Raw genomic sequence first — 25,556 nt, 5'->3', positions numbered from 1 at the left:
GGGGTCCCCAGGGCCACCCCAGCTCAGCGGCAGTGACAGGGGGCTGGGCAGGCCACTGGGGCCACGGGCACAGCAAACACCCCTGGAGTTAAAGTGCTGGGTAATGGCACAGACGGTGCCCAGGATGGGGATGGGGATGGGGATGGGGACAGGGCTGGCCTCTGGGCCTTGGCAAGACAGATGCTTTCCCAGGGACGTTTGCCCGGTGGCACCACGTGCGCCCACATGCATGTGCACTCCCCTGTGTCTGCACCATCGTGTGCTGTCACTAGGGCAAAGCACATGTGTGGCATGAGGGGCCATGACCATGGGATAGCTCAGGGCCTCGACACAGCCTGGACCACCCCAAGGACCCAACCCCCCCACAAAAAAAACCCAACCCAAACCACCCCTGCCCATGCAGTGGGAGCAACAGGCTCCCTGGATCTGCCACGGCATGTCCCCGATCTCCAGCCCTTCTGTGCTTGGCGGTGTGGAAATGGGCACCAAGCAGCGTGTCAGAGGGGTGAGCTGCCCGTGGCCACCCAGCACCCTATGGAACTGGGAGGGGGGGCATGAACCAGGTCCGTATCCCCCCTTCTCGGGCTTCTGCTGCCTGTGGTGGGCAGCCCTGCACTGGCAAAGGGTCCACCCCCTCCCTGCCTGCACCCTGGGCAGCTGGGCCAGGCCATAGGCTGAGAAATAAATCTTTTAAAATAAGCTTAAAAATATATATCTCTCTATAGATAGTTTCCCTTTGCAATAAATAAAGGTGGGGGTGCCTGCCCCAGGCCTTGCCCATGGCACCCCAGGGCACAGCTGGCTCTGGGGCTGTCCCCGTATTGGGATGGGGGGCATCAGGGTACCCCATTGGGGCACCCCAGCTCATGGCCCGGGTAGGGGGAGGTCCCAGGAGGAGGTGGCAGGGAGCAGGCAGTGACCCCACGGGGAGGGGAGCTGGCAGGGCACCAAGCCTGCCTTGCCAGCAGCTCCAGAAACAGAGGGGAGGGGTTAGTGCTTCCATTTCTGGGGGGGGGGGGGAATCAAGCCCAGGGCAGCCGGAACCCTGGATGAGGGGACACGGCACCATAGGCACAGCCCCGGGTGGGGGACACGCGGGCATGGCGTGGCCTGCACACAGCTTGCATAGAAGTGCCAGCCTGCCCTGCTGAGCCCCTTTGTGTGGGGGGTGCAGGGGAGCCGGTCCTCCTTGGCCGAAACCGGGGGGCATCGCCGCTCCGGCAGTTAGCAGCACGACGCGGGTGAGCCCGCTCTGCACCCTCCTGTGCCCACTGGGCGCTGGGGAGATGCTCTGCCCAGGGGCCAGCAACCTGCAGGGGAGAGAGAATGGAGGAGGGGGGTCAGCTGGGTCTTTCCAAACCCTCCCTGCACCCTCACCCCACTACACATGAGCCCCAGAGCAGGGTGCTCACATCCCCAAGCTCACCTAGCGCCGGTCGCAGCGTCCCATGCTCTGCATCTCGAAGGTGTCGGGCACAGTGGTGCCACCAGCGCCGGGCACGCCAGGCTCCTCCAGGCAGTCCCGCTCACCACTGGCGAAGCCCTCGGGGCCGAAGTTGGGGTAGGAACCGGGCAGTGTGGGGTGCAGGGCCACTGTCACCGAAGCAGTGGCCGTGACAGTGGTGTAGCTGCCGACAGGACCCTGCAGGTGGGTGCTGTAGGCTGGCAGGGCTGCAGAGGGGGCTGGCCGGGGGCCCGGTGGGCAGGGCTGCGGGTAATCTCGGGGTGGCACAGGGCACGGCTCCCCAAAGGACAGGGGGGGTGCGGGCTGTGGGCCAGAAGCTTCTTTCTTCCCCTGGACCTCTGGGCTGTCCTTGTAAGGCTTCAACACCTGGGAGAGGGGGGGTTAAACAGCACGTGAGTGGCCCCAACCATACTAAGAACCCCCCCTGGCACCCCAGCACGGTCACAGGGGACCCACAAGCCCCAGTCTCCTGCTCTATCCGTGACCCTCTCCCAGGTGATGCTGGGAGCCGGTGGTGCCACGGCAGGCAGACACTCACGGTGATGCGGGGGAAGCTGGGGTCCTTCCCAGCCTCCAGCAGGATGTGTGCTGGGGCAGGGGGCACAATGAAGGGTCCCCGGGGGCTGCCCTGCTCCACGCCCTCTGCATAGTGCTCCATGTCTGAGGTGTCAGGGAAAGTGGCTGGCCAGGCTGGGGCACGACGGACATACAGCCCCCCGGGGCCCAGGCACAGGGGCACCGGCTCCGGAGCGGGCAGGCGGGAGCTGTTATCCACCGGGGATGCCTGGGGAGAGAGGGGATGGTGTCAAAGGGGTTGTGTACGTGCAGGTATGGAGGAGCAGGGGGTGGCAGAGGTGTGTGGGGTGAAGGAGATAGGGGATGAAGCAGAAAGGGGGTGAAAGGGGTCAGGGTGGCAGGGTAGGAAGAGTGCTGGGTGAGGCAGGTATGGGGTAAAGTGGGGATGGTACTGGGCAAGGGATGGGCTGAGGCAGGTACAGTGTGAGGTTGGGACTGGGCAAGGCATGGATGGGTATAGAGTGAGGTGGGGACAGGGAGAAGAGCAATGGGGGATGAAGAGAGGAGAGGACAGGGGAAGTGCAAGGAGGGAGAAGCAGAAGAGGGATCTCATACCTCAGGGGGTGGCCCAATGACAGAGAGCAGGACGGGCAGCAGCACCAGCCCGTTGAGCAGCCCCAGAAGCGTCAGGATGGTGAGCACGGCAAAGAAGTACCTGGGGGGGCACAGGCAGAGGGAATAAGCAGGCCTGGTCCCCCATGAACCCCATCCCACTCCAAACATGGCTTTCCACACCACACACCCCAGCCTCTCATGTCCCCCCAGCCTCCATCCAAGATGGGGTGGGTGCCCCCTGCAGAACACTTCCTCGCCAGCTGCCCCACATCCTCACTGCTAGCCAGGGGGGCTCCCATGCTCACCAGCCCATCGCCAAAGATTTTTGGTGGCAGGAAGCAGCTGTTTTACCTCCCTCCAAGGCTCACCTCATGATGAAGTCAAACTCGGAGCCAGCCAGCATGAGGACTCCCAGGAGGGTGGAGATGGCGCCATCCATCACAGGGGCAAAGGTGTGCTCCAGTGCCACAGCCGAGCGCACGTTCCTGCTCCCCGCAGCAGTCAGGAAGCCCTGCATGGGATGGGGTTGTCATGCAGGACTCATCCCCATGTGCCACCCATGATGTGGCAAAGGGGCGGAGGGTGCTAGGGAGTGGGAGATAGGGTGCCCCACAGCTGGGCAAGGGTCTGCCTGTGCTTACCAGGGCCACATGGACAGTGAACTCCACACCAATGCCCACCGAGGCGATGAGGATGACAACAGGGATGGCGCTTAGCTTGATGCCCATCAGCCCCATGATGCCAAATAGCTCCACTGCCATCATGGCCAGGATGGAGACCTGCGGGGGCAGTGGAGTCAGTAAGGGGTGTCTCTGATCAGCTGTCCCCTCTGCCTGGGCAGATCCTACCCCATGTCCGATCCTACCCCTCCATACAGGGCAGCCTCACCCCACTGCCCCTTTTCCCTGTCCCACCTACTGGGAGAGGCTCTCATCCTCCTCTGTATGGATGTCCCTAAATGCCTACATGCATTTCCTTCATAAGGCACATTCCTGATCCCTCTGTATGGGTGCCTCACTCACTCTCACCTCCATATGGATGTCCCCAGACTCCTTTCCATATATTCCCTTTAAAAGTGATGCCCTTGATCCATCCATACGTGTGTTCCCTACCCACTGCCACCTCCATATGGGTGTCCCTTCCACTCAGGGTGTCCCTGGCCACCCCATCACCCCATCCCCATGAAGCAGGTACCCTGGGCCACCCAGCCGGGTGGGAATAGCAGTGGATGTCCCTGTCCCCACCCACCAGGAGGTCACCACCCCAGTCCCCACGCATCGCGGTGCGTACTCACGATGATGCCGGCTGTCCAGGGGTTGAGCAGCAGCAAGGCGCAGACAAGGAAGGTGCAGGCCAGCAGGATGCTGATGGCCAGCAGGAACCAGTGGCGCAGGCCGATGTACTGCTCCCAGAAGAGAAAGGGGTATCCACTGGGGTAGCTCAGCACCCCGTGGCGCTGGGCAGCCTCCCGGCAGATGGCCCGCACGCTCTCGATCGCCTCCACGAAGTCAGCCGTGCGACGCAGCCCGCTCAGGTAGAAGGGGAACTGGGCAAACTCCAACGGCTGGGCTGCTGGGACTGGGGAGGAAAGCACAGGTAGTATGGGGGTACGGGCAGCATGGGAGCGTGAGCAGCATGGGGGCACCCCAGCCACCTCACCAGTGTGAGGGCAGTCTGATGCAGGCATCAAGGTGGCACAGGGCATGGCTAGGTACCACAGGGCTGGTGGAAAGGAGGAGGGGTTTTCTTTGCCCACAGGATGGTTGTGGGTAGGTGGTCATGGGGAGCAGGGGAATACTTGTCAGGCTGAGGAGGAACAGAGTGGATGGGGCTTCTTTGTGGGAATATGCTCGTGAGCTGGAGCAGAAAGGGGGTTGCTGCAGCATAAGTGTGATGGGCAGGGGGAGTGGGCAGTGGGGTGCTCAGGGTGCGAGGTGCAGTGGGATGAGCATAGGGCACGGGGAAGCAGGGCAGTTTCTCTACCGGAGGATGCCAACAGGACAAGGGATGTGTGGGGGGTTCTTTTCAGGGGGGACGCTTGTGGGGCAGGAAAGGTGCAGGGAGTAAGGGCCTCTCCAGGGGGATTCTGGGGGGGGGGGGGTGGGGGGAAGGGGCCCACAGGGAGCCCACCACGCTCACTCACTTCGCAGGTTCTCGCCCGTGGTGTCGTACTTGTCATGGATCCACTCGGGCGGTGGCGGGTAGAAGTTGGCCTGGGAGGCAGCGAAGCCCAGGGGGTCGTTGCTGGCCCACACCGTCAGGCAGATGTAGAAGGTGTCAGGGGGGATGATGCCATTCTCGTCCACCAGCCGCCGCGTGGTCAGCTGTGAGGAGAGCGCAGGAGTGGGCATGAGCAGGGCAGCGGGCACAGCGTCATCCCCAGCCCAGCTACTCCAGCCCCATCCCCACACACCTGATTGAAGTTGAAGGGCTCCTTCTTGTTGCCAGTCTGGATCAGGAGCTTGTATGCCAGCGCCCCGTCCTCAGAGCCATTGCGGTAGCTGTCATGGGTGATGCGACCAGCTTGCCAGTCCCTGTCGAAGGTGGCCTGGAGCCCTGAGGATTCAGGATAAGGGGTGAGCATCCCTTGGGACACAGCACCCTACATGACATCCCCCATGCACCCCTTGAAGCACCCTGCCAGCAGGACAGCCATGCAGAAACCCTGGTGCTCAGCTTAGCATTGCTGGGCACCTTGGGACCACCCTACTCAGGGTGCCACACACCAGAAAAGACATTCCTAGGCCAGCGGGCAGTGTGCAGGCTTGGGAAGGCACAGAGATGAGGAACATCCCTCACCTCGCAGCCAGTCCTGGAAGTAGTGGAGCCACATCTTGGGCAGGTCGTGGTTGCCCTCCCGCACCACGTACTTGACGGTGCTGAAGGCCTGGTGCAGGCTGAGCAGGGCGGCTTGGGCACCCGGGTAGTGGAAGCCACCCTTGGTGACGATGAACATGTTGTAGAAGGAGAAGTACTTGAACTGGGCCGAGATGAAGGCGTGCGCCTTGGTGTCCCGTGGCACGATGTCCGTCAGATAGAGCCCGTCGTGCACCATGGTGGTGCCGTAGAGGCTCAGCCCCAGCAGCGCCAGGAACAGCACCGCCACCACGGCCTGCAGGGACAGTGAGGGGTCAGGCAGGGTCTGTGCCACCCACCACCCCCCCTCGGGTGGCACCACCACAGCTGTCCCCATCTCACCTTGCTCCGGGTCCGCAGGAGGAGCGGCGCGTACTTCTCCCGGGCAAAGTCAGCCAGGCTCCAGCGGCAGAAGGGCAGGGGGACACATTCCCGCCCACCCTTGGCCTCGTCCAGCTGGGCCAGCAGGTCCCGGGTGGAGCTGGATGGGGCAAAGACCTGGGAGCCCAGCGGGTCGGTGGGGGGCAGGAGGACAGCGGGCGAGGTGCACACTTGGGAGGTGGGTGGCAGGACAGTGACGACGTGGTGGCCTGAGGGGTCGCACCGGGTGAAGGCTTGCACGGTGGTGGTGATCTGGGTGCTGGTGGCCATGCCGGGGTGCCCGTAAGGGGAAGGGTGGCAGGCATGGTTGTCATTGGCGTCAGCAAGCTCCTGGGGTTGGATCTGGATGACCCGTGAGGAGCACGGGCTGCAGGGATAGAGGAAAAGAAAGAGAAGGATGAGATGTTGAGGGAGAGAAGAGCCACCCTGTGCTCCCGAGGGGGTTACCCATGGGTTCAGCCCCATGCCAGCCGGCCCAGTGCCGGTACCTGTAGAAGCAGCAGAGGATGTCGAGCCGGTGTTTCTCCCGGCGGTGCAGGTCCAGGCTCAGGATGGCAGGGAAGACAAATAGCACCATGGCAAAGTTGAACACCACGACCACCGCAGCCTGTGGGCAGGAGACACATCAGACCTGTGTCTAGTCACCCCTTCCCACACCCCCTGGAGAGGGACCCCAGCCGAACCTGGAGGGAGAAGGCGCGTAGGGCAGGGATGGGGACCAGGGCTGCCATGAAGAAGGCAATCATGTTGCTGACGGAAGTGAGAGCCACGCTGGTCCCTGTGCGCTTCAGGCACTCACCTGTCCGCTCCTGTGGGGACAGAGACAGGATATGATGAGAGGGGACATGGGGATGTGGGAGGGGGCCAGGGAGCCCCCAGGCAGGGCTCAGTGCTCACCTTGAAGGGGATGTGCTGGCTGGTCTCGGTGAAGGCGTGAGCCAAGAGGAACATGTCATCCACACCGATGCCAAGGGCCAAGAAGGGAAGGACCTACCAGGAAGCAGCTAGTGTCAGCGGGGGGGACATGGCCACCACCTGGGAGGGGACCCAGCCACCTTGCAGGCCCCAAAGTCCCCAACAGCCCTACAGTACCTGGGTCTTGCCCCAGCACATACCTGGGTGGTGGCTGCGTTGAAGGAGATGCCCAGCAGTGAGCAAAGCCCTAGCCCAGAGGCCACGGAGAGAGCCACAAGGAGGACCCCAATCAGGCCCACAGCCCCTTGGGACTTGGAGCAGTCCCACCGCAGCATGGTGACACAGGCATAGGCCAGCTGGAAGAGCACAATGGGTTAGTGGGGACAGGGGTGAGGGAGGGACAGTGGGGAACAAAGCAGGAGGGGGGCACACACACCATGAGGAGGTAGCCCCCAGCCACCCGGATGGCACTGATGTCAGAGAAGGACTTCATGATGTCGTTGAGCGTGGTGGTGGAGAAAGCATGGACGTTCTGCGTGGCGTTGGGTGGGATGGAGTCCTGCGCCAGCTGCCAGAGGAACACCCCATTAGAGGAGTCTGGACACCCACTCCCCAGGACATTTACCCCAGAGCCACCCAGGGTGTCAGCATCACCACTGAGGGTCCCTAGGGACCAGTCAGGCCACAGGAGAGCGGTGCCAGGACCAGTGGCCACAGGGGGATGCCACTCAGGCTCACCCCTACCCAGCTCCACATGTGGGTTGTTCCCGGTGCCCACCTCCACGAATTTCCTCTGCCAGGCCTCCAGGATGGTGTTTGCCTTCTCCTCGCTCCAGCTGATGTCATGGATCTCGTAGTCGTCCTTGAAGTGCTCAAAGAGCTGCCGCGGGCTCATGAGGAGGAACATGGTCTGCAGGGCCTCGGCACTGGAGGACAGGCAGGCACCTCGCTGGGACCGGCTGCAGCGCCCCAGGATGCAGGAATGGGTCCGTCCCCCACCCCACAGCTCCCAGCCCCACTGCGTACAACCAGGAGAGGACCCAGGCATACTGCTCACTCCATCCCCTGCCTTGCTCTGAAGCCCTACCCCACTCACTGGCTCCACACACTCACCATCTTCACACACTCGCCCAGACACCCCCCACAGCCCCTCTTGCAGCCAGAGTGGGTTCCCACAGGTACCAGATGAGGATAAAGAACTGTGCCCCAAACTGTCCCGGGGGTGAGTGCTGTGCCTGGGGACACCTGCACCGCAGCGGCTCTTACCGTAGCAGCTTGCCCTGGGAGTCTTTGGTTGTGCCACCTAAAATCAGCTCCTCCTGCCAGTGCATGAACTTCCTGGAGAAGCCATGGCAGCCCCCAGAGAGCTCAGCTGGGATGTCGGGGCTCTGTGGGTAGAGGGGAGGTGTCAGGGATGCAGGACCATAGGGCATGCAGGAGAGCAGCACCCATCCTGGTCCCCATGGGCTGTGACCCACCTGCTGGCTCTGCTTGTTGGGGGCACTGGGGGGGCACTGAGGGTCCCGGGGGTCCAGGCAGGGCCGCTCCATGTAAGCCTGCCCCACCTCTGCCTTATCCAGCAGCTCTTTGAAGCCTTCCAGGGACGTGAACTGCCCCAGCTCCTCCATCAGCTGCAGAGGGTCCAGGTTGCTCCACTGGATGTCTGGGCGGCCCCTGAGGAGAGAGGAGCACCGGGGTGATGGGGGATGCAGAAATCCACATGCACTACCAGCACCACCTCTGCCACCCAAACCTACACGTGGGGCTGTGCCCGTGGGCCCCACGGGTGCCCTCGAAAGTGAGTTAAGAGGACGCAGAGGCGCAGCATCAATCCTTAGCGCATCTCCTACCCCCTCCCGGGGCTGTCTGCAGCATCCCCCGTGCCCCGCACGGCGCAGCAGGGCCATGCCCCAAGTCAAGTAGCGTGCCTGATCCTGTTAGACTGGGACAAAGCAGGGGGAGCCGGCCCCCGCCGCCTGGCCCCGCTTTGTGCGAGCAGTCAGGCCGATTACTGCCCGCGGGCTAACATCTTGATAGAGGGGAGCAGGCAGGCAAGGGCTCCCAGCATCTCCTCCAGCCCTTCCGGCTATGTCCCCACAAGCTCCAGGTTTTGGGGCTCGGCAGAGGTTCCAGGGGCTCAGGATGGTGCTGAGAGCTGAGCGTAGGTCCTTGGAGGTCCAGCGGGACCCCACGGGACTCGGGTACTTGGGAAAAGGGGCTTTTGCGTTGCCTGTGGATGCTCTGCTCCCTCCATCCCAGCCCGGGGTGTCGGGGGCCAGCTCCCAGCCTCACTCGGCTTCCATTTTTAAGACAGAAAGGACACACAAAAAAGCCAATAACCCAGCCCAGCGCTCCAAAGAGGGGAAGAAAAAGCCCCGAGCGAGTGTGGGCTCTGGGGAGAAACGCAGCCTAATAATTCATGAAGGCTGGCTGGGCCGGAGCCGGCCGCTCGAGATTCCCACATACCAACCGGGGCTGCTGCTGCTTCCAAAGAGAGCCCCTTTTATCTGCTTTCGCTTGCTTCACTGAGCCAGGGCAAATCCTTTTGTCTTTCCATAGATTGCTGCTCTTTGTTCTCCCAGCTCCCGCCCCCCTCACCCCTCCGCGTTAAAAAGGGGGACAAGTCCCCATGGGCCGGCCGGGGCTCAGCCGGGGTACCCACCCGGGCACCCACTCACCCGGCTGCGAGGAGAGATGGGTCCCACCACTGCTGCGGGTGCCATCCTGCCTGCCACGTCCCCTCCCCGGCACCAGGATGCTGCCCACCCCGGCGGACGATGCCACCAACATGCCACTCAGCACGGCGACCTCAGCCCCATTCGCCTCTGCTCCCAGCTGCTCCCCAGGCTGGGACGGGGAGAAACCTGAAGTTTTGGGGGTCCAAAGCCTGTCCCCCAGTCCTGGCTGGGGATGTTGCGGCCCCTTCCCCCTCCTCCTGTCCGGCAGCAGCCTGAATAAGGCCACTATTTCATCTGTTTGGCAAGGGGCAGCTTTCAGAGCAGCATTAGCATGAGAAAGCGCGGGGCTGCGTTTGCTGACAATGCACAAGCCGCCCCGGCTCTCCCGGACAAACACACGCGTAAACAGAAGGAATGTTGGGGGGGGGGGGGGAAGGACGGCTCCCTCCGCCCAGTTCGGGGTCCCCAGCCCCACCACCGCGGCGCAGGGAGCTAGCCAGGAGTCACCCGCCACCCACCCCGGAGAGCCTGTGTCTTCTGTGTCCTCAGGCACAGCTCAGGAGTGTGGGTGCCTACTTGCCACCGCAGCACCCACAAAGTGATGGAGGGGGGAGCAGCTCCCAGGGAGATGCCTGGGACACAGCCTCTGCCCCCATGTCCCTATCACCCCTGGCTGGTGTGAGGGCATGGCATGGCATGGCATGGCATGGCACGGCAGGCACGGATAGCCCATGGGCTGCAGCAGCCACAAGCTCACCCACTGCCACTGAGGTGAGGTGGACAAGGACAGGGACCTGTTCCCAGGGTGCTGACCCAAGGAGGGTCGAATATAACAAGCAGCAACACCAAGGGATCAAGGCACCAGGACCAGGCTGAGAGGAGGACAAGAACAGCCCCACGGCAGCCCCCCTGCCCAGCCCCAGCTCCCACCCACAGCCCCACAGCACCCATGCCAGCCCCCACACTCACGGGAGGTAGGCTGAGCCTCCCTGCAGCTTGGCACCTTCCCAGAAGCAATCCAGCGGTGTCAGGATCACGCAGGGGAACAGCTTTTCTATCATCTGTGGAAGAAGGAGATGTGAGGGGTCAGCAGGGATGGATCAGGCTGCAGGCTCCCCTCCCCTGCTCCAGCCCTGCTAAGCTGCCCCAACCTGCACCCTTCTGTGTGGAGCTGGTGGTGCCTTTGCAGAACCCAAGGCTGGCAAGTCCCATCCCTGCCCATTTCTTTGGGGCAGTGATCCCTGGGGGGATGGGCATCCCATGGACCACACCGTGCCCAGCACTCACCCTCTCAATCATGCCATTCTCAATGATGGGGACGCCTGACTTGTAGCAGATCTTGTTCAAATCCCACGATCTGGAAAGACAGAAGGAGGAGTTAAAGACGGGCATCAAACCCTCAGGGGATACAGCAAGGTGGGGCGGGGGAGGGGACACGCAGGACATGGTGGGGGTCTCCTTTCCCACCCATCCAGAGCCAGACTCACTTTCCGTAGAGCGAGACTTGGACTTTGCTGGCGGCCAGGGCCGCCTCGAGGTGGAGCTGCAGGGCCTCCTGCGTCAGGATGTTCTCCCCATCCCGCTTCGGGGTCTGGATCAACATCTGGGAGGTGTAGATGGACTCCTCGCCCAGCTTCTCCTTGGTGTAGCGTAGCTCCTGGCTCACCCGGCTGCCCGCTGCGAAGGGGACCACGATGTGCGCTGTCAGTGCCCATCCCCACCCGCTGCATCTTCTGGGTGCTCACACTCAGGGGTCCCGGGAAGGCAGCACCCCAGCCTGTGCTGGGCCAGGCATCCCCCTTCTCACCGACGCAAAGCAGCTCATTAGCTTTGTTTTCCCCGGAAACTCCCAACGGGCAGACAGCTGGCAAAGCCGATGGGATGTATTCTGACCACTCTCACCCGTGCACTGCAGTGGGTGCTACAGGTACCCAACACAACCAGTCCCCAACACAGCAAGCAAAACCAGGGACACCCCACCACCCTGCCCAGCGGCTCCCTAGCACCTTAAGGTGGACAGGCAGCATTTCAGGGTTTGGTGTAGGGATAGGTGAGGAGCAACAAATCCCTGCAGGTGCAGGCTACTCTGGGAGCAGTTTGGGGATAGGGGAGAGATACGGTGCTAGGGAGCTCCTCAGAACCCCTTCTCCCCAGCTCCTGTGGCTCCAGAATCCATCCCCAGTGGCAGTGAGAGAGCATGAGCACGATGGGACCAAGGTGTCCAGGAGAAGCCTCCGATTTCACTTGCAGCCCCCTCAGCACAGAAACCACTCACACACACACGTACGTGGCTGGGACTGAAGTCGAATCCGCACCAGGGACAGCCATCCCCATCCCCATCAAACCAGGGGCTCCCATCCCTCCTGGCACAGTGAAGGAGCAACAACACAGCCCAGAGCAGGCTGGGAAGCTGTTCCTGAGACAACTCCCCCCACCCCCAAGCACAACACCCAGCCACCCTACTCCCACCCCCTGCCTGAGGGTGGGTCGGGGAAAGATGCTGTGTGTAGCCCCTGCCCCAGTGCCCTTCACCAGGGATGCCCCAGGGTGTCCAGTGGCAGGGTGCATCCCGAGGCAGCACGGCTGGCATGGGGGGCCCGGCTCCTACCCAGCCCTGGTTGCCGGGGAAGGGGTGTGTGGGGGTGTCAGGATTCATCCGTGCTGGGACGCTCCCTCAGCAAGAGGCGGGGCCCCGGCGGGCCTGGCCTCCTGCCAGCACCAAGGAGGCCGGAGCGAGACCGCAAATAAGGAGCAGAATCTTCTCTTTTAATGACTTATTATATGGGTTGGTGTTTTTTGGGTTGGTTTGTTGGTTGGGGTTTTTTTTCCCCCCCCTCTTGCTTTTTGGGAACGGGGAGGGAGAAGCGTCTTTATTGTTCCTGGCTGGGCCGGGGAGCAGCTGGTGTCCATCAGATGCCAGTTGGGATGGAGGTTGTGCCAGGGCAGGGGAGGGGAGCGGGGACACACACACATACACACACACACACACACACACGGCCGCGGCCTTTGTGTGTGTGTCGGCAGCGGGGCGGCAGTGCCCGGGGCGAGGGGACGAGGACGCAGGGACGGTGGGTGGGTGTCACGGGGGGGAGCAGGGGGGGGAACGGGACACCCGTCCCCTTCCCGGCAGGCTGGGAGGTCGGGCAGGAGGTGCGCCGAGCTGCTCTGATCTCAGCCGCGCCACCCACGCCGAACCCGGGCGGGTGGTGGGACACGGCCATGGGGAAGGAAGGAGGGGGGAGAGCGGGGCGGTGGCGGGGGGCGGGGGGTGCCCAGCGTCGCCTCCGCTCCCGGGGGACGTGTCCTGCTGCGCCCCGCGGGCATCTCCGCCCAGCGCGGCCGCGGGAGGAGCCGCACATCTGCAAGAGCGGAATGGCGCGGGAGGGGGGGTTGCTATTCGGGGGGTGGAGTGGGGGGGGGGATACGGGGCAGCCCCCCAAAAAATTAAAGGGGGGGGGAGAAATAAAGATAAAATAAAAGCCGTCCCTTGTAATTAGTGTTAATTTGGAACAGGGCACTGAGAGCCGTCAGCGAGCTTCAAAGGCCGTGAGGAAGCCTCAAATTCCAACACCCTAATTAACCAAAGAGCAACATGAAAAGACAAGGCAGCGCGCGGGGCTGCCAAGGACACTTCAAACGGGCGCGCGCCCGCCGGCCGGCCCGGACCCGGAGCGGAGCCAGACGCCCCACGCAGCCCCCCGGGCCGGGGGGGCCGGGGGTGCCCCACGCCAACAATGAGCACGTTAATGAGGGACTGTATGTAAATGCTTTTTCTTCTTCTTCTTCTTCTTTTTTTTTAATTCCAATTAACAAAGGGAGCCCTTGGCTCTTTCATGCACAGGGCCCTCTGGTTCCAATCAGGCGCCCCGGTCCTGCTTATTAACAGCCCGCTCTGCTCCCTGGCAGGGGTTGGCTTCACAAACACACACACACACACGGACCCCCAGGCTGAGCAAAGTGACCCCCTCCCTACCCCCACCCCCCCTAAGAACTCCACAGTGGAGCCTGGGGGCAGGATGCGCCCCGGAGGCAGCTGTGCTTCATGCGAGCATCCTCCCTGGGCACCACTTCTGGGTACCACTGGCTGGGGCTTTCACGCTGGGGGTGGGTGTCATGGGGTGCAGGCACAGAGCAGGGCGAGCTCCCCATGCCCACCCACACCCCCAACACCCGGGGTACAGCACAGCATCCCTCTGTGCTCAAGTGGGGAGGGCATGGGTGCCAGGGAGGGGATGGGGTCCCCAGCAATGAGGGTGGCTGCGTGTGCAGCTGCCTCCCGCCCGCGGGCCAGGCCGGGGGAGCCCTCCCCATAATTACAGCATCCGCCACAAAATTACAGAGCAGGGTGGGAGCCTCCCTGCCCCTTTCCCGGCCACCCTGCCTGAGCTGCCCCACCAACACCGTTCCCCAAACCCTTCTGGCACAGGACCATAGCCACGGGGATGCAGTCGACTCACCCTTGCCCAGTGGGACCAGCTTGTGCCCTCAGCTGCTGAGGTAGGTGCCAGCCCCCCACTACATCCTCCAGCCACGGGCAGTCCTAGGCTGGTGGGGGTAAGAGGGGTTGCTCCCGCTCCCAGCCAGGACAGAGCCCCAACCCCTGCATTACCCCTCTGCCCTTAGAAGGGGTCTGACTCAAGCTCACCCCTCATCTCCCAGGGGCTGCTGGCATCCCCAGACTCAGCTCCAGGTTTGGAGTCAGAGGAGTCCATGCCAGGTCCTGCTGCTCCAGCACATCTGCAAGCCCCCCCAGCCCACCCCACATGTCATGACAGCAAGGGGACATCCTGCTATGCTTACTCAGGGGAGGTGGTGGGCAAAGCCCCTAGAAGCCCTGACCCCAAGCACCCATAGGTGAGGGCAGTGGGCTCAGAGTGCCAGGGCAGCATGCCCAGGTGGCACCAGGAGGGCAGTGGGTTGGGGCACGCTGCCAGCCCCACACCAAGGCCTCCCTGCCTGGCAAAGCTGGTGGAGGCAAGGGAGGTACATGGGAGGTGCTGGGGGCTATGGAGATGTACTGATTACCCTCCCCACCCATCCCCCAGAAGTATGCTGCTGCAAGGACCACTCTGTGTATCCCCAGGGCAGGCATAGGCTGTGGTCAACAGCAGCACCACTGCTCTGCAGATGGGACCTGGGCACTGGCACTGCTTGGGTGACCCCCAAGTGGGGCAGGGAGGGAACATCACTGGGTACACATCCTTGCTTAGCCACCTCCCCCCCCTTCCCCCTAAAAAAAACCCCACCAAAGTGTATATAGTATATGGTATAGCAGGGCTGTGTGATGTGGTGACAAATGTGATGAGTCCCAGATTCAGCTGGTGCACAGGGGATGCTGCAGCCCTGTCCCAGGGCCAGGTCAGCCCTGCCCCCAGCTGCAGCTGTGCCTCCCACAGAGCAAAGACCTGGGGGCAGCAAGGGGGAGATCCTCTGGGGACCAGACCCCTTTCCACAGCACAACATCCCAACGCCAAGGCTAGAAACCCCTGTCCACGTCCACAGCTGGAGGGGGGCGGGTTGCAAAGTCATGCTGGGAAAAGCCATCCTCATATGGACCCCCCTCCACAGCATATCCCCTTCCCCCCTTGCTGCAATAAGGGGCACCCATGGGGGCAAACACTGGACTGTCGAGCCATCCCATGACCCAGACCGAGCACAAGCCGCCACCAGATATGCCCACCCTTGGGTGATTAAAGCCGCTCGGGACTTCGGGGACACGTCAGCACCCTCCTGCATCCCACGGCACCATCCCAAGGCACCGCCCCGAGCATCCCTCGGCCGGCCGCTTCCCCGTGCCGAGCAGCGCGCAAGCCGGAGGCCACCTTCAAAGTGTTGTGGGGCGGATTAGCTGGATTAGGGAGGCAGTGAAAGGACCCATGCTGCTCCGGAGGAAGTCTCGCCCAGGGCACGCTGAAAGAGCCATTTTTACCTGTCCCGGCCGCTACCGCCGGCCTCGCCAAAAGCCCCGCGGCCCCGTCCTGTCAAAACATGTCCTCCCGGCCCCATTCACCCCACGGTGCGGCCGGCCCTGGGGAAAGGGGGGGTTAGTTGGGTGGCAGATGGGTGTCCCTAGTAGCGCCGAGGGATGAACAGGGGGCTCGCTGCCGCCGTGGCACCTCTAACCAAACGCAGCCCCACCAAAGGGGCTCCCAGCGCCCGGGTAAGTGAAGAGGGGAGGCAGAATAGGGGGATGCCTTCAAAAAAAGCCAGCACCGGAGGGGCTGAAAGGGCCCGTTTGGGGCCAGTTCCCCAGCCGTCGGCCCCGGCCAAACCCTTTTGTTTAACGGCGAAGCTAAATTAATGTCTTTATTACCCCAAATCGTGGGGCTGCGGTTCCCAGCGTGGGGGTGGGTCAGCTGGGAGCTCACACCGCCCCGGCCGGCACCGAGCGGACAGCGCGACCCCCGAAAAAGAGGGGAGAGGTGGGGGGGGGGAAAAAAAGGGGGGAGAGGGGATTCAGTTGGGAACTATTCACGGCTAAGACTCCTGTCAGCATTGACATAAATTTCCACTGGTGTTGGCATTTAGGCATTTGCCATTTCCATATGTATAGGGCTGCCTGTACTAATTATGCTAATCACCCCCTCTGTTGGCTGCTGTGAAAAATGGCCACATTAGGCACTCCACTGCTTGCTAATGTCACTTAATGTGTGGTTGAAACATACATTCATCCCCCTCTGAATGGTGAAATTTTTCCACATTGCTGGCTTCATTCAGGCAAGAAATGAATTTTTTGAACTCAGACCACTTTTCCAGGCCTGAGGGAGAGGCAGATAATAAAACCCTCTTCTCGGGCCCTGGCGCTGCCCCCTCCCAGTCGCCAAATAACATTTAAAACTCAAAGAAGAGCCCCCTCCCTAAGTCCGTGGATATGTCTAAGTTTAAAAAAAAAAAAAAAAAAACACCACCCCAAACCCACCCCACCACCAAAACACACCACTTTCTAGGAAATAATAATAATAAAAAAATATACAGAAGTTGAAAAGCAAAGCAAAATGGATAGGGGCAGATAAGCCACAGCCATCTGTAAAGAGTCACCCAATCTTTTTGGGTTAATTAGCAAAATTTTCCAGCCAAAAAAAAAGCTGACCAAGCTGTCAAGGAAGGGAAAAGGAAAAGCAAGTGGTTTCACGCTTGCCTCCCAAAGATAAATAAAGGTGAACTGCATGAGCCCCATCTTCGGGTGTGCAGGGGCTGCTGGGTGAGCCTCCCCCCCAGCCCCCCTGCCCCGGGAAGAAAGGTCCTTTCAGAGCCAGCTGGGAGAAGGCACACTGAGAAAGGGCAGAGCCAGGCAGGTTTGGGGATAAACGGGACTGCAGGACCCATGGCAGCAACACCCAGCTGCACCTCACTTCTCCAGGCCCCTGAGGATGGGGGCACGGGGTCCCTGAGGATGTCCAGACTCTGCAAACACAGGACAGCAGGGTCCCAAAGGAAAAATCCCACCAGGATGAGCAGGAGGGTCCTCAGGACAGCACTGTGGACCCCGGGCTGCCTCTTCCCTCCTTGCAGGGCAATACTTGTGTCGCTGCACCCCAAGAAGAGCAGGGACCTTGTCCCTGCAGGATGCTGGCGTGGGGACAGCGCAGGGACGTGGCAGCCCTGGAGCTGCCCTTCAGTCTGGCTCAGGCCAGATCCCGTCAGGCGCCTCACTGCCCCAGCCGCAGGGACGAGCTGCCATCAGAGCCCCCCATGCTGTCAGCACCAGCCCCACGCAGCCCCCGCCCCCAGCCCTGCACCCCAGACTTCACCCGCTCCTTTCTCAGATCCTGCGCCAACATCTCACCCCACAAAACCCACCTGCTGACAGCACTGAGACCACCCACCTCTCCCTGTGCCCACCCAGGAAGGGCCACAGCACCCCGTTGCCCACCACGGCTGCTGCCCTGCACCTCTCTGTGGGTCCCACTGCACACGGTGGGGACAGGGGCTGGAAGAGGAGCCACACAGAATTTTCCCAGGGCAGAGGCAGGGCTGGGAGCACATTCAAGCCCCATCCTTGGCTTTCCCTTCTTTCTGCAAATTCAGACCCAGGCAGGGTCTCCTCTCCCACTTGCCTCCGCCACAGGGAACGCCGGGACGCACCCCAGCCCTGACCTGGGTGCCGGGAAGGGGACACTTTTGCCCAGCCCTGTCACAGAGGACAAGGAAGGACAGAAGCTATTGCCAAGGGGGTCGGGGGTGTCTTGGCTTCATGCCCCAACCTGGCAACAAGGCTGTAAGTCACCCTCACCCCCATAGCACACATCCCATTTCATCCCACTGGCACAAGTGGGGTGCCCCTGACCCCTCCAGAAAAGGGACAGGGTCTTCTCCGGGGAGACTTGGCAGCTCTTTGAGAGCACGATGGCTGCGCGGGGCGCTCGGCTGTTCCAGTTAGAAATTAACCCGGCCTTCCTTTGAACCAGCCCTTGGCGCTATAAATCAGGCAGACCCATTCACCACCCAGGGCTCTGCCTGCCCGGAGCTCACCGCCCCGGCCCCTTGGCCCTACAGACGCCCTGGGAGAGCCGGGAACAGCTGCCAGGTGTCTGGAGGTAACTCAACACTCGCCGCTAGCCAGGATTTCAAAGCCTTCGAGTGGCTAATTGCTTCAGAGGAGCCTAATTGAACGTTTCCACAGTCGAGTCCAATTTATGGGGTGACACTGCCTCTTTCCATCTCCTAAACAGGGATGCAGGTCAGGAATAACCCCAGAACACCACAAGTGCACACACACAGAGCCCACGGGGCTGAGGGCACCTCCTGAACTGGGACAGGGGACCCCACACTTTCCCACAGTGGCCAGGGACTTGCTGTCAGCACGGCCCCTGCGCTGACCCCAGCCGTGGGGCCAGATCAGGGCTACCCATCCTATTCCTCTGGAAGGGGGTGGGGGAAAGACAGACGGCAGCACAGTGTCCCCACGGGAAGCAGCTCCCTTCCCCACAGGCTCCCAGAGGGCTGAGCTCAGCCCACAGCAGGGATGGCCTGGCACAGGGCCACACTCCACTCCTGTGGGGTTGGGACCTCATCTAAGTGAGGTGGCTTGGATCAGAGCATCACCAACCCACACCTCCCAGCTTGCCTAGGCAGAGGTAGGTAATTGGGTACAGACCAGCTTCACGGAGTGAACCGTGACTTCCCAGAACCCTCAGCCACCCCTGTCCTGAGCTGGAGGAATCAACCAGGACCCACCAGTATAGGACTACGGGATCAGGACTCCCTACACACATTACCTTCCCCTTAAACACCCCACAGCTCTGCCTCAGGGCTGGGATGGACCACACTCCTGCAAATATCTCCCCATACATATGCAGAGAGAGCGGGACCCAGGGTCCTCCCAACACCCTGGGAATCCCAAGGCTTTGAAACCAGGCTGGTGGGAGCACCCATGTTTGCGGGTTGCAGCGCCCTGACCTGGCACGGCAGTACCACAGCTTGCCGCAGAGGGACACACACACTAGCCACCCTGTCACTCACACAGGAACAGGAGAAAGTGGTGGCTTAGAGAATCCAAAAGCAGCTTAAAGTGCTCAGGATCCAACCACAGCCTGGGAAACCGCATGCATCCTCTTCCCCAGGGGCAGCCCGGGCCCTTCCATCTCCCAGCAATACACATCCCCACACCAGGATGGGGTCCAGAGATTGGGAAGGGCTAGGTACACCCAGGGACATGAGGAAATGCTTTGGAATCAACAGAAAGCGCAGGAGCGGAGGCCAGTGGAAAGGCAGGGATGGTTACAGGGAAAGGGGGCAGCCCCACAGACAATAAACAGAATTGAAAGAGACGCTGCAAATGCTCCACATCCTGATGTGTGTTTCAGTCAGGAACCTGCAGGACTGAAGCTACACACCAGCCACATCATCCTTGGTGGTCAAAGGTAGTTCCAGCGCCTGCAGACAGCCTTCCTGAGCCCCCCTGGGGCTGTGCCACCCAGGAGCAAAGCACAGAGGGGGCTGCCCCAAGCACCTACTCTCAGGGAGGAGAAAGGGGGGGTCCATGCAGCACCCCGAGCACTGAACACCATCCCCACCCCAGAGCAGGGGCTGTGTGCAGACCCATCACACAGGAAGGGACAGGACACCCCGGGTCAGCTGTGCTTCACCATGGGGTTAAATAAAAAAAAACCCAAACTCAAACCAACAAAAATCCAGCTCCCAGCACCACCAGCAACACCTTGGCCATGAGAGAGATCCTGGTCCTCAGAGAGACCCCCCCCAGCACCCACACTACAGACACGGCACAGTGTGGGGGAAATACCCTTCAGCAGCAGCCCCTCCCAGCCATACGCATGGAAGTGGGAAGCACGGAGAGGTGCAGAGTGTGTGTACATAAAAAACCACACACAGAGGTTCCTGGGCATTTCCAGCCACCCCCAGGCTCACCCCCTCCCCACCCCGATGTGCCACAAGTCCTGCTCCCCTGCAACAGGAACCACCACAGCCTCTTCCCCGACTCCAGACATGGCTGCACGAAACACCAACTCCTTTTAACCCAAAGCACAATAAGAGTCCCAGGGAGCTGGAGCCGTGACCCAGAGCGAGGGAACCACGACGGGAGTGTGTCCCTCCTCTGCCAGCCCCTGCTTGGGTACCGACCGGGCCAGGAGGTATCACTGGATCTCTCTGCTACGTGTTGCAGAGGAAACGGGTGATGGAGACGAGATCTGGGGGGGACGACACACCAGACACAAACACCCCTCGGATGTGGGGAGCAGGTGGGAGACCCAGGCATTCCTGGGCAGGGGTGAGTGCGTGCATCTGTGTGCGAGCAGCGAGGGAGCACAGGGCCCTTTTTTTTTTTTTTAAATAAAAAAAAAAAGGGGGTGGGAGAGCAAAGTTGCTTCTATTGTTGAACCAAATCCAAGAGTAGCTGAGGACCACACAGGGAGCGGGGCGTGGGGGAGGAGGCAGCGCTCCCGCACAAAGATGGCTGACACCCCTCCGCTGAGCAACATCTGCCCCTGCACAGCACCCCGCCGGGGACCCCAGGCTGGGAGACACCCCCCCCCTCCTCCCCGGCTAGGGCCTGGGAGGGAAGGGGGGTGCGATGCGGGGTGCTGCCCCACCCCCCTCACCCCGGGACCCCCAAGCGGAAGGGAGATGCAAGGAAAGCAAATCCCAGCACCGGGGAGCTGAGCTGCGGGGAGAGGGGAGAGGGAAAAATCCACGCCGGAGTTATTAATAACAAAGGAGGGGAGGGGGATCAGCCGCTTCCACTCGGAAACGGGGATTTGCTCCTGCCTGACCCTGCCCGCTCCTCCGGCCCCTTCGGGCAGGGGTCCGGAGCCGGGACTGGCAGCCCCGCGGCGCCGGCTCTGCCCCAGTACGGGGCTGCGACTGTCCCCGGGGGCTCTCCCCGCGGGGAAAGGGCCCGGCGGCGGGAGAGCGGCGCGGCGGGACCGGGGTGCCCACGCGTGGGCAGACACCATCCCCTCCTGCGGGGACGCGGCCGCACGGCAGCACCGGGCCCCGCGCCGGAACACGCGGGGAGGGGGTGGGGGGTGTCCCCTTCGCAAATCAGCACCGCGGACCCCGCGCAAGACACAGCCCGAGCGGCCGCGCAGACGGGACCTCCGCTCGCGGGCACCCACGGCCCCGTCCTCCGCCGCCCCGCACGCAGGAATCCCGGCGGCATCTTCCTCCCGCCTCGCTCCCGCGCTGTCACCTGCCTCCGGGCCAGCCCCGCACCTCCCGCGCCCCGCGGGGGGAAACAAAGCCGCGGCCGCGACCGTTCCCACGGGCGGCTGAACGCGCGGGGCCGCGCTTACCTTCCACCCAGAGGTGCTCGATGTCGGTCTCGATGGAGGCCACCCGCAGCCCCACGGCCAACGCCCCGAACACCAGCAGCCCCACGAAGAGCACCTTCCCGCAGTGCCGCTGGATCCGGCAGCCCAAGGCGAAGAGCAGCGCCTGAAAGCGGGCCCGCAACCACAGCGGGGCCCTTTGGCCCACGGCCCTGCCCTGGAGAGAGGGCGAGGATCAGGCTGGGAGCGGGTAAGGGGAGCCCCTGCCCGGGTGAGGGGACCCCACAGCAGCGCGGGATGCCCGCAGCGGCCACGATCCGCGGGGCCGGGAACTCTCCGGTACCCGCGATGCCGGCGGTCTCCAGCCGCGGAGAGCGCGGGTCCCCGAGCCGAGGGACGCGGAGGTACCCGCTCCACGGCACTCCTCCCCCGCTGCCCCCGGGCTCCTCCGCCCTCCCTCCGCGCAGCCCGAGCCTCCCCCCCAACACACACACACACACACCTCCCTTCCCCCCGGCCCGGAGTCCCCCGCGGGATCGGGCGATGCTCGCCCCTTACCTCGGGCAGCGGCTTGCGGTGGGCGGCGCGGAGCGGCGGCGGCGCGGAGCGGGGGGGCTCGGCCGGCATGGCGGGGCGACTGGCGGGGCTGGGCACCCCCCGTTATGTGGGGCCGAGCGCGGCGGCCCCCATGCGCGCGGCGGGGCCGGTGGTGCCGGTAGCGGGGCCGGTGCGGAGAGCTGTGTGCCGCCGGCCGCCCGCCGCGCCTCTAAAGGGGAGGCGGGGGCGGGGGGCGCCGGGGCCGCGCCGCCGCCGCCGCTCCCATTGGCCGCCGCCGCCGCGGCAGCGCCCATCGCCGCTGCTAGGCAACGGCGCGCCCGCCGCCGGCGGCCACACACGGCGGCTTCCCCCCCCGCCCACCCCCCCGCACCGCACGGCCCGGCCCGGCCCCGCCGCGGGGGGGAGCGCGGCGGCGGCGGCACCGGGGGCGGCCCGGTCCGGCCCGCCCCGCCCGCGGGCAACGGCACCCCCTCCCCAACACACACACCGCCTTCCCCGCGCCTGGGGCTGCTCCCCGCTTCCCCCCCTCACCCCGGGACCGGGACCGAGAGTTCCACACACACACACAGAGACACCCCCGGGGATGGGCGGGTCGCCCTCCCCAGCGGCACAGCAGGGATGGGCACCCCCCACTGTCACTCCCGGGGGGTGGATATTCCCCACATCAAACCCCAAGGGGTGGACACCCCCCTCCACAGCAAAGCAGGACATCCCTCCACAGCCACCCACAAGGATGGGCATCCCCCTATAAACATCCCTCCCAAAGGTGGGCACCCCCACCCCCCCAGCTATTGCTCAAAGATGAGCATCCAACATGGAGGGCACCCCCCTCCAAAACCACCCCCGGGAACGGACACCCTTCTCCACAGCTACACTGCAAGGGTTGGCAGCCTCTGGAACTGCCCCAAGGGATGGGCACCCCTCCCAAGCACATCCTGAGGGCGGGGGTGGTGGTCCCCACAGCCTCTCCCCGAGCACTGGGTATCCCCCATCTCTCAGTATCTCCATCTTCCTTGGAACAGGCGTTCCTCCCATGCCCCCCACAGTGCGGGGTAGACATCCCCACAGCCACCCAGGGCCAGGCATCTCTCCATACCGTTTCCCAAGGGATAGGCAGCTCTCCTAAAGGATGGATAACCTCCTATGCCAAATCCCCAAGGGCTGGGGCTGAGTACCACCCCTACACACACACACCACCCCAAGGGATGGGCATCCCCCCTTTGGGGGCCTGATGTTATCCACCAAAGGACAGGAATCCCTGTGATGCCTTTTCTTGAGAACAAACCCTCCCTCACACCAAGAGCAGGGTACCCCTCCAGCTTCGGTGGGGGTTGCCCTCCCCAAGGGCCAGATATACCTCCAGGCCTATGGTGGAGGGCAAGATGACACCCCACTGTTTGGGTATTCCCAGGAGTGCTGCCCAATCCCCTGCCATGGGGAGCCGAGCTCCACTCCCCCAGGCCAGGGGGCACAGAATCCCAAGGCAGGGGCTGGCAAAAGGGCCAAGGATAAACACCACCAATAATTTGTGGGGTAATTTTTTTACCAGCTTGTTTTACACCCTTCTTGGGTCTTTATTGGACACACCTGGTGCTGCTCCCACTGGGAATGGTGCTGCTCCCACTGGGAATGGTGCCCCAAGGTGCTGCCAAGGGCACCTGGGGGGGTTCTATAAACTCATGCCTACGCCACATGTATCCCCATCCCACTGCCCATCCCAGTGCCCAGAGCAGCCATGGTGATGGTCATCCTGGTATCTCCTTACTGGCCAGAAATGGGGGAATCCCCACAAAACAGAATGAGTTCCTGGGGTGCTTCCTCTGCAGCCCCCTGGCAGCCTGACTCACTAACACCGAGTTCTCCCAGGCCTTAGCGGCACGTAAAGGGTTTCTCCCTCGTCCGGCGATAGGCCTGTAGCATCTGGCGTGTCCCCAAATACAGAAGGGAAACGGCTATTCAGCACTTCTGCTGCCTGATTGCTATTAACAGCTCCACCATTCCTCCTCCTCGGTGGACCCGCACTACCGCTGGGCAGCCGCTGCTTTTTATAAACTTAAATTTAAAAACCTACGTTCTCCTCCTCTCCAGCGCCGCCGGTTCCCGCAGTTCTCTATCTGCTTCCTACATCTCACCATTGGTTTCCACCTGGGGCTCTCCCACCGGTACTCTGCAGGCAGGGAAATGGCACCAAGGTCCTTGGGGAAGTTGTGGGATGGTCAATCAAGACCCACTTGGTGTCTGCCAGGGCCTGGGGCTGAGCTGGATGTGCCCCATCCCACTGCACCCGAGGTTCCCCTGGGACCTGGGACCCTGGTGATGTGGGATCAGCTTCCCTGACTCCATCCTGGCTCACCCATGCCGGCACCAGCTCCTGTGCTGCACAAGCATGACACAGGACTGGCTGTGACAGGGTCATCCTTGCACCCCTTCCTGCTCTGCACCATGCACCCCTGTCCCGCTGTGTCTGCAGTCCCCAGGGACCAGCTGCCCCCCAGAACCTGCTTGCCCCAGCAGTGGTTGGCACCATCACAGTGTGGTGACTTGCACCCCAAGTGAGAAGGCGTAGGGCTCAGCATGATGGCGGCTGGTTCAGGGACCCCAGACTTTGCAGGGAAGGATGACAACTCCAGCGACAGGGCCAGATCCTGCCATGCCAACAGGGATTGAAATCCCAACTGAAAAACGCCTGTGGGCAGAACGGGCTCAGCCTGCCCTTGCCCTGATGCTGCAGTGATGGCCTCCCGGACAGGGTGTCTGTTCTGAGCTGGGGGTTTCGGGTCTCCCTGCAGGACCCTTATTTCTCCTTGGAGCCATCCAGGAGGGGACTTAGAGCCCTGCGGGCCACGGGCCTTGGAAGGGGGAACGGGATGGGGAGCAGGGCATCAGCTCGCGCGCAGGGAGACTTCGCTTGCCGCTTCTCGCTGACCGGCTGTTTTATATCAAGGCGGGAGTTGGGGGGGGTTGCTGTTCGAGATGGTATTTTAATGGGCAGGCAGGCAGCTGGAGCCTGGGAGAAGCCTGCTTTACATTGTTTGGGGTTGTAACAAATAAATTCAATTAAAGGCAAATGGCTCCGCGCAGCCCCCACCCTGCGCAGTGTCTCTGCGGCACCGGGGGCTGCGAGAGCCGCGGGGGCGAGGCGGGAGCCCGGGGCTTTGCCCCCGCATCGGGGCCACCCTCGCCCCTGCCGCGGGGAGACGCCGGGGTGGGCCGGAGGGATGCGGTGGGAGCCGTCAAGGGCAGGGCACCGTACCCACCGAGCGCCCGCAGAGGGGCTGGGATGGCGTGGTCGGGGAACCCACCCCGTCCCCAGTCCCCGCACTGTGCGTCCCACCCCGTCGAGCAAAGGGGATGGGAAAATCCCCGCGGGCAGGAGCCGCGCCGCAGCGGGCACTCCCTGGGGACGGGCAGCCCGGGACAACGGCCTCGGCGGGCAGCAGCATCCTCCGGGCAAGCGGAGGCCGGACAGGGGCCGGGGTGTGGAGCCGGGCTTTGCACGGCCGCGGCGCAGCCCCAGAGCCTAGCGGCTGGGGGATGGAGGGAGGGTGTTGGGGAGGGGGGGAAAGCAGAGGGGACTTGGCAGGGACGTGCCAGAGCCTCGGCACGCTGTAAACAGCCGCCGCCGCAGCAGCAGCAACTCCTCTGCCGGGAGCCAGCGCCGGGCGTTTGTTAGTTGGAAACCAGATGGTGCTCTCCCCAGCACCGGCACAGCCCGCCCGGCCGCGGACCCGAGCCAGCCGCAGGCTCCCAGGGACCCCGGGGCTATGCAGCGCCCAGCGCTGGGACCTTGCTGGGGTGTTCGGGGAGCTGGGGGTGCAGGGAGGGCTCTCCGGATGGACGGCA

At 63.0% G+C, this 25,556-nt stretch overlaps 1 protein-coding gene across 1 annotated transcript; it reads right to left on the bottom strand.

Annotated features, from left to right (window-relative positions):
• Window positions 1–1,426: 1,426 nt before the first annotated feature.
• Window positions 1,427–22,006, bottom strand: PTCH2 (patched 2; the record flags this gene model as incomplete). The annotated part of the gene is given in 26 exon segments (XM_084265872.1): window positions 1,427–1,831; window positions 2,004–2,249; window positions 2,597–2,696; window positions 2,965–3,107; window positions 3,238–3,375; window positions 3,891–4,174; window positions 4,740–4,920; window positions 5,010–5,152; window positions 5,396–5,708; window positions 5,795–6,200; window positions 6,322–6,440; window positions 6,517–6,642; window positions 6,731–6,823; window positions 6,949–7,104; window positions 7,185–7,316; window positions 7,527–7,674; window positions 8,015–8,136; window positions 8,227–8,422; window positions 10,396–10,487; window positions 10,714–10,783; window positions 10,914–11,103; window positions 21,180–21,367; window positions 21,652–21,812; window positions 21,814–21,869; window positions 21,872–21,934; window positions 21,937–22,006. Coding segments are annotated over 26 exon segments (4,341 nt in total).
• Between the last annotated feature and the right edge of the window lie 3,550 nt (window positions 22,007–25,556).

The sequence above is a fragment of the Gallinula chloropus genome (genome assembly GCF_964237585.1).
Source record: "Gallinula chloropus genome assembly, chromosome: 6".
Taxonomy (NCBI): domain Eukaryota; kingdom Metazoa; phylum Chordata; class Aves; order Gruiformes; family Rallidae; genus Gallinula; species Gallinula chloropus.
The sequence above is the reverse complement of the archived record's forward strand: the minus strand, read 5'-3'. Positions and strand labels throughout refer to the sequence as shown.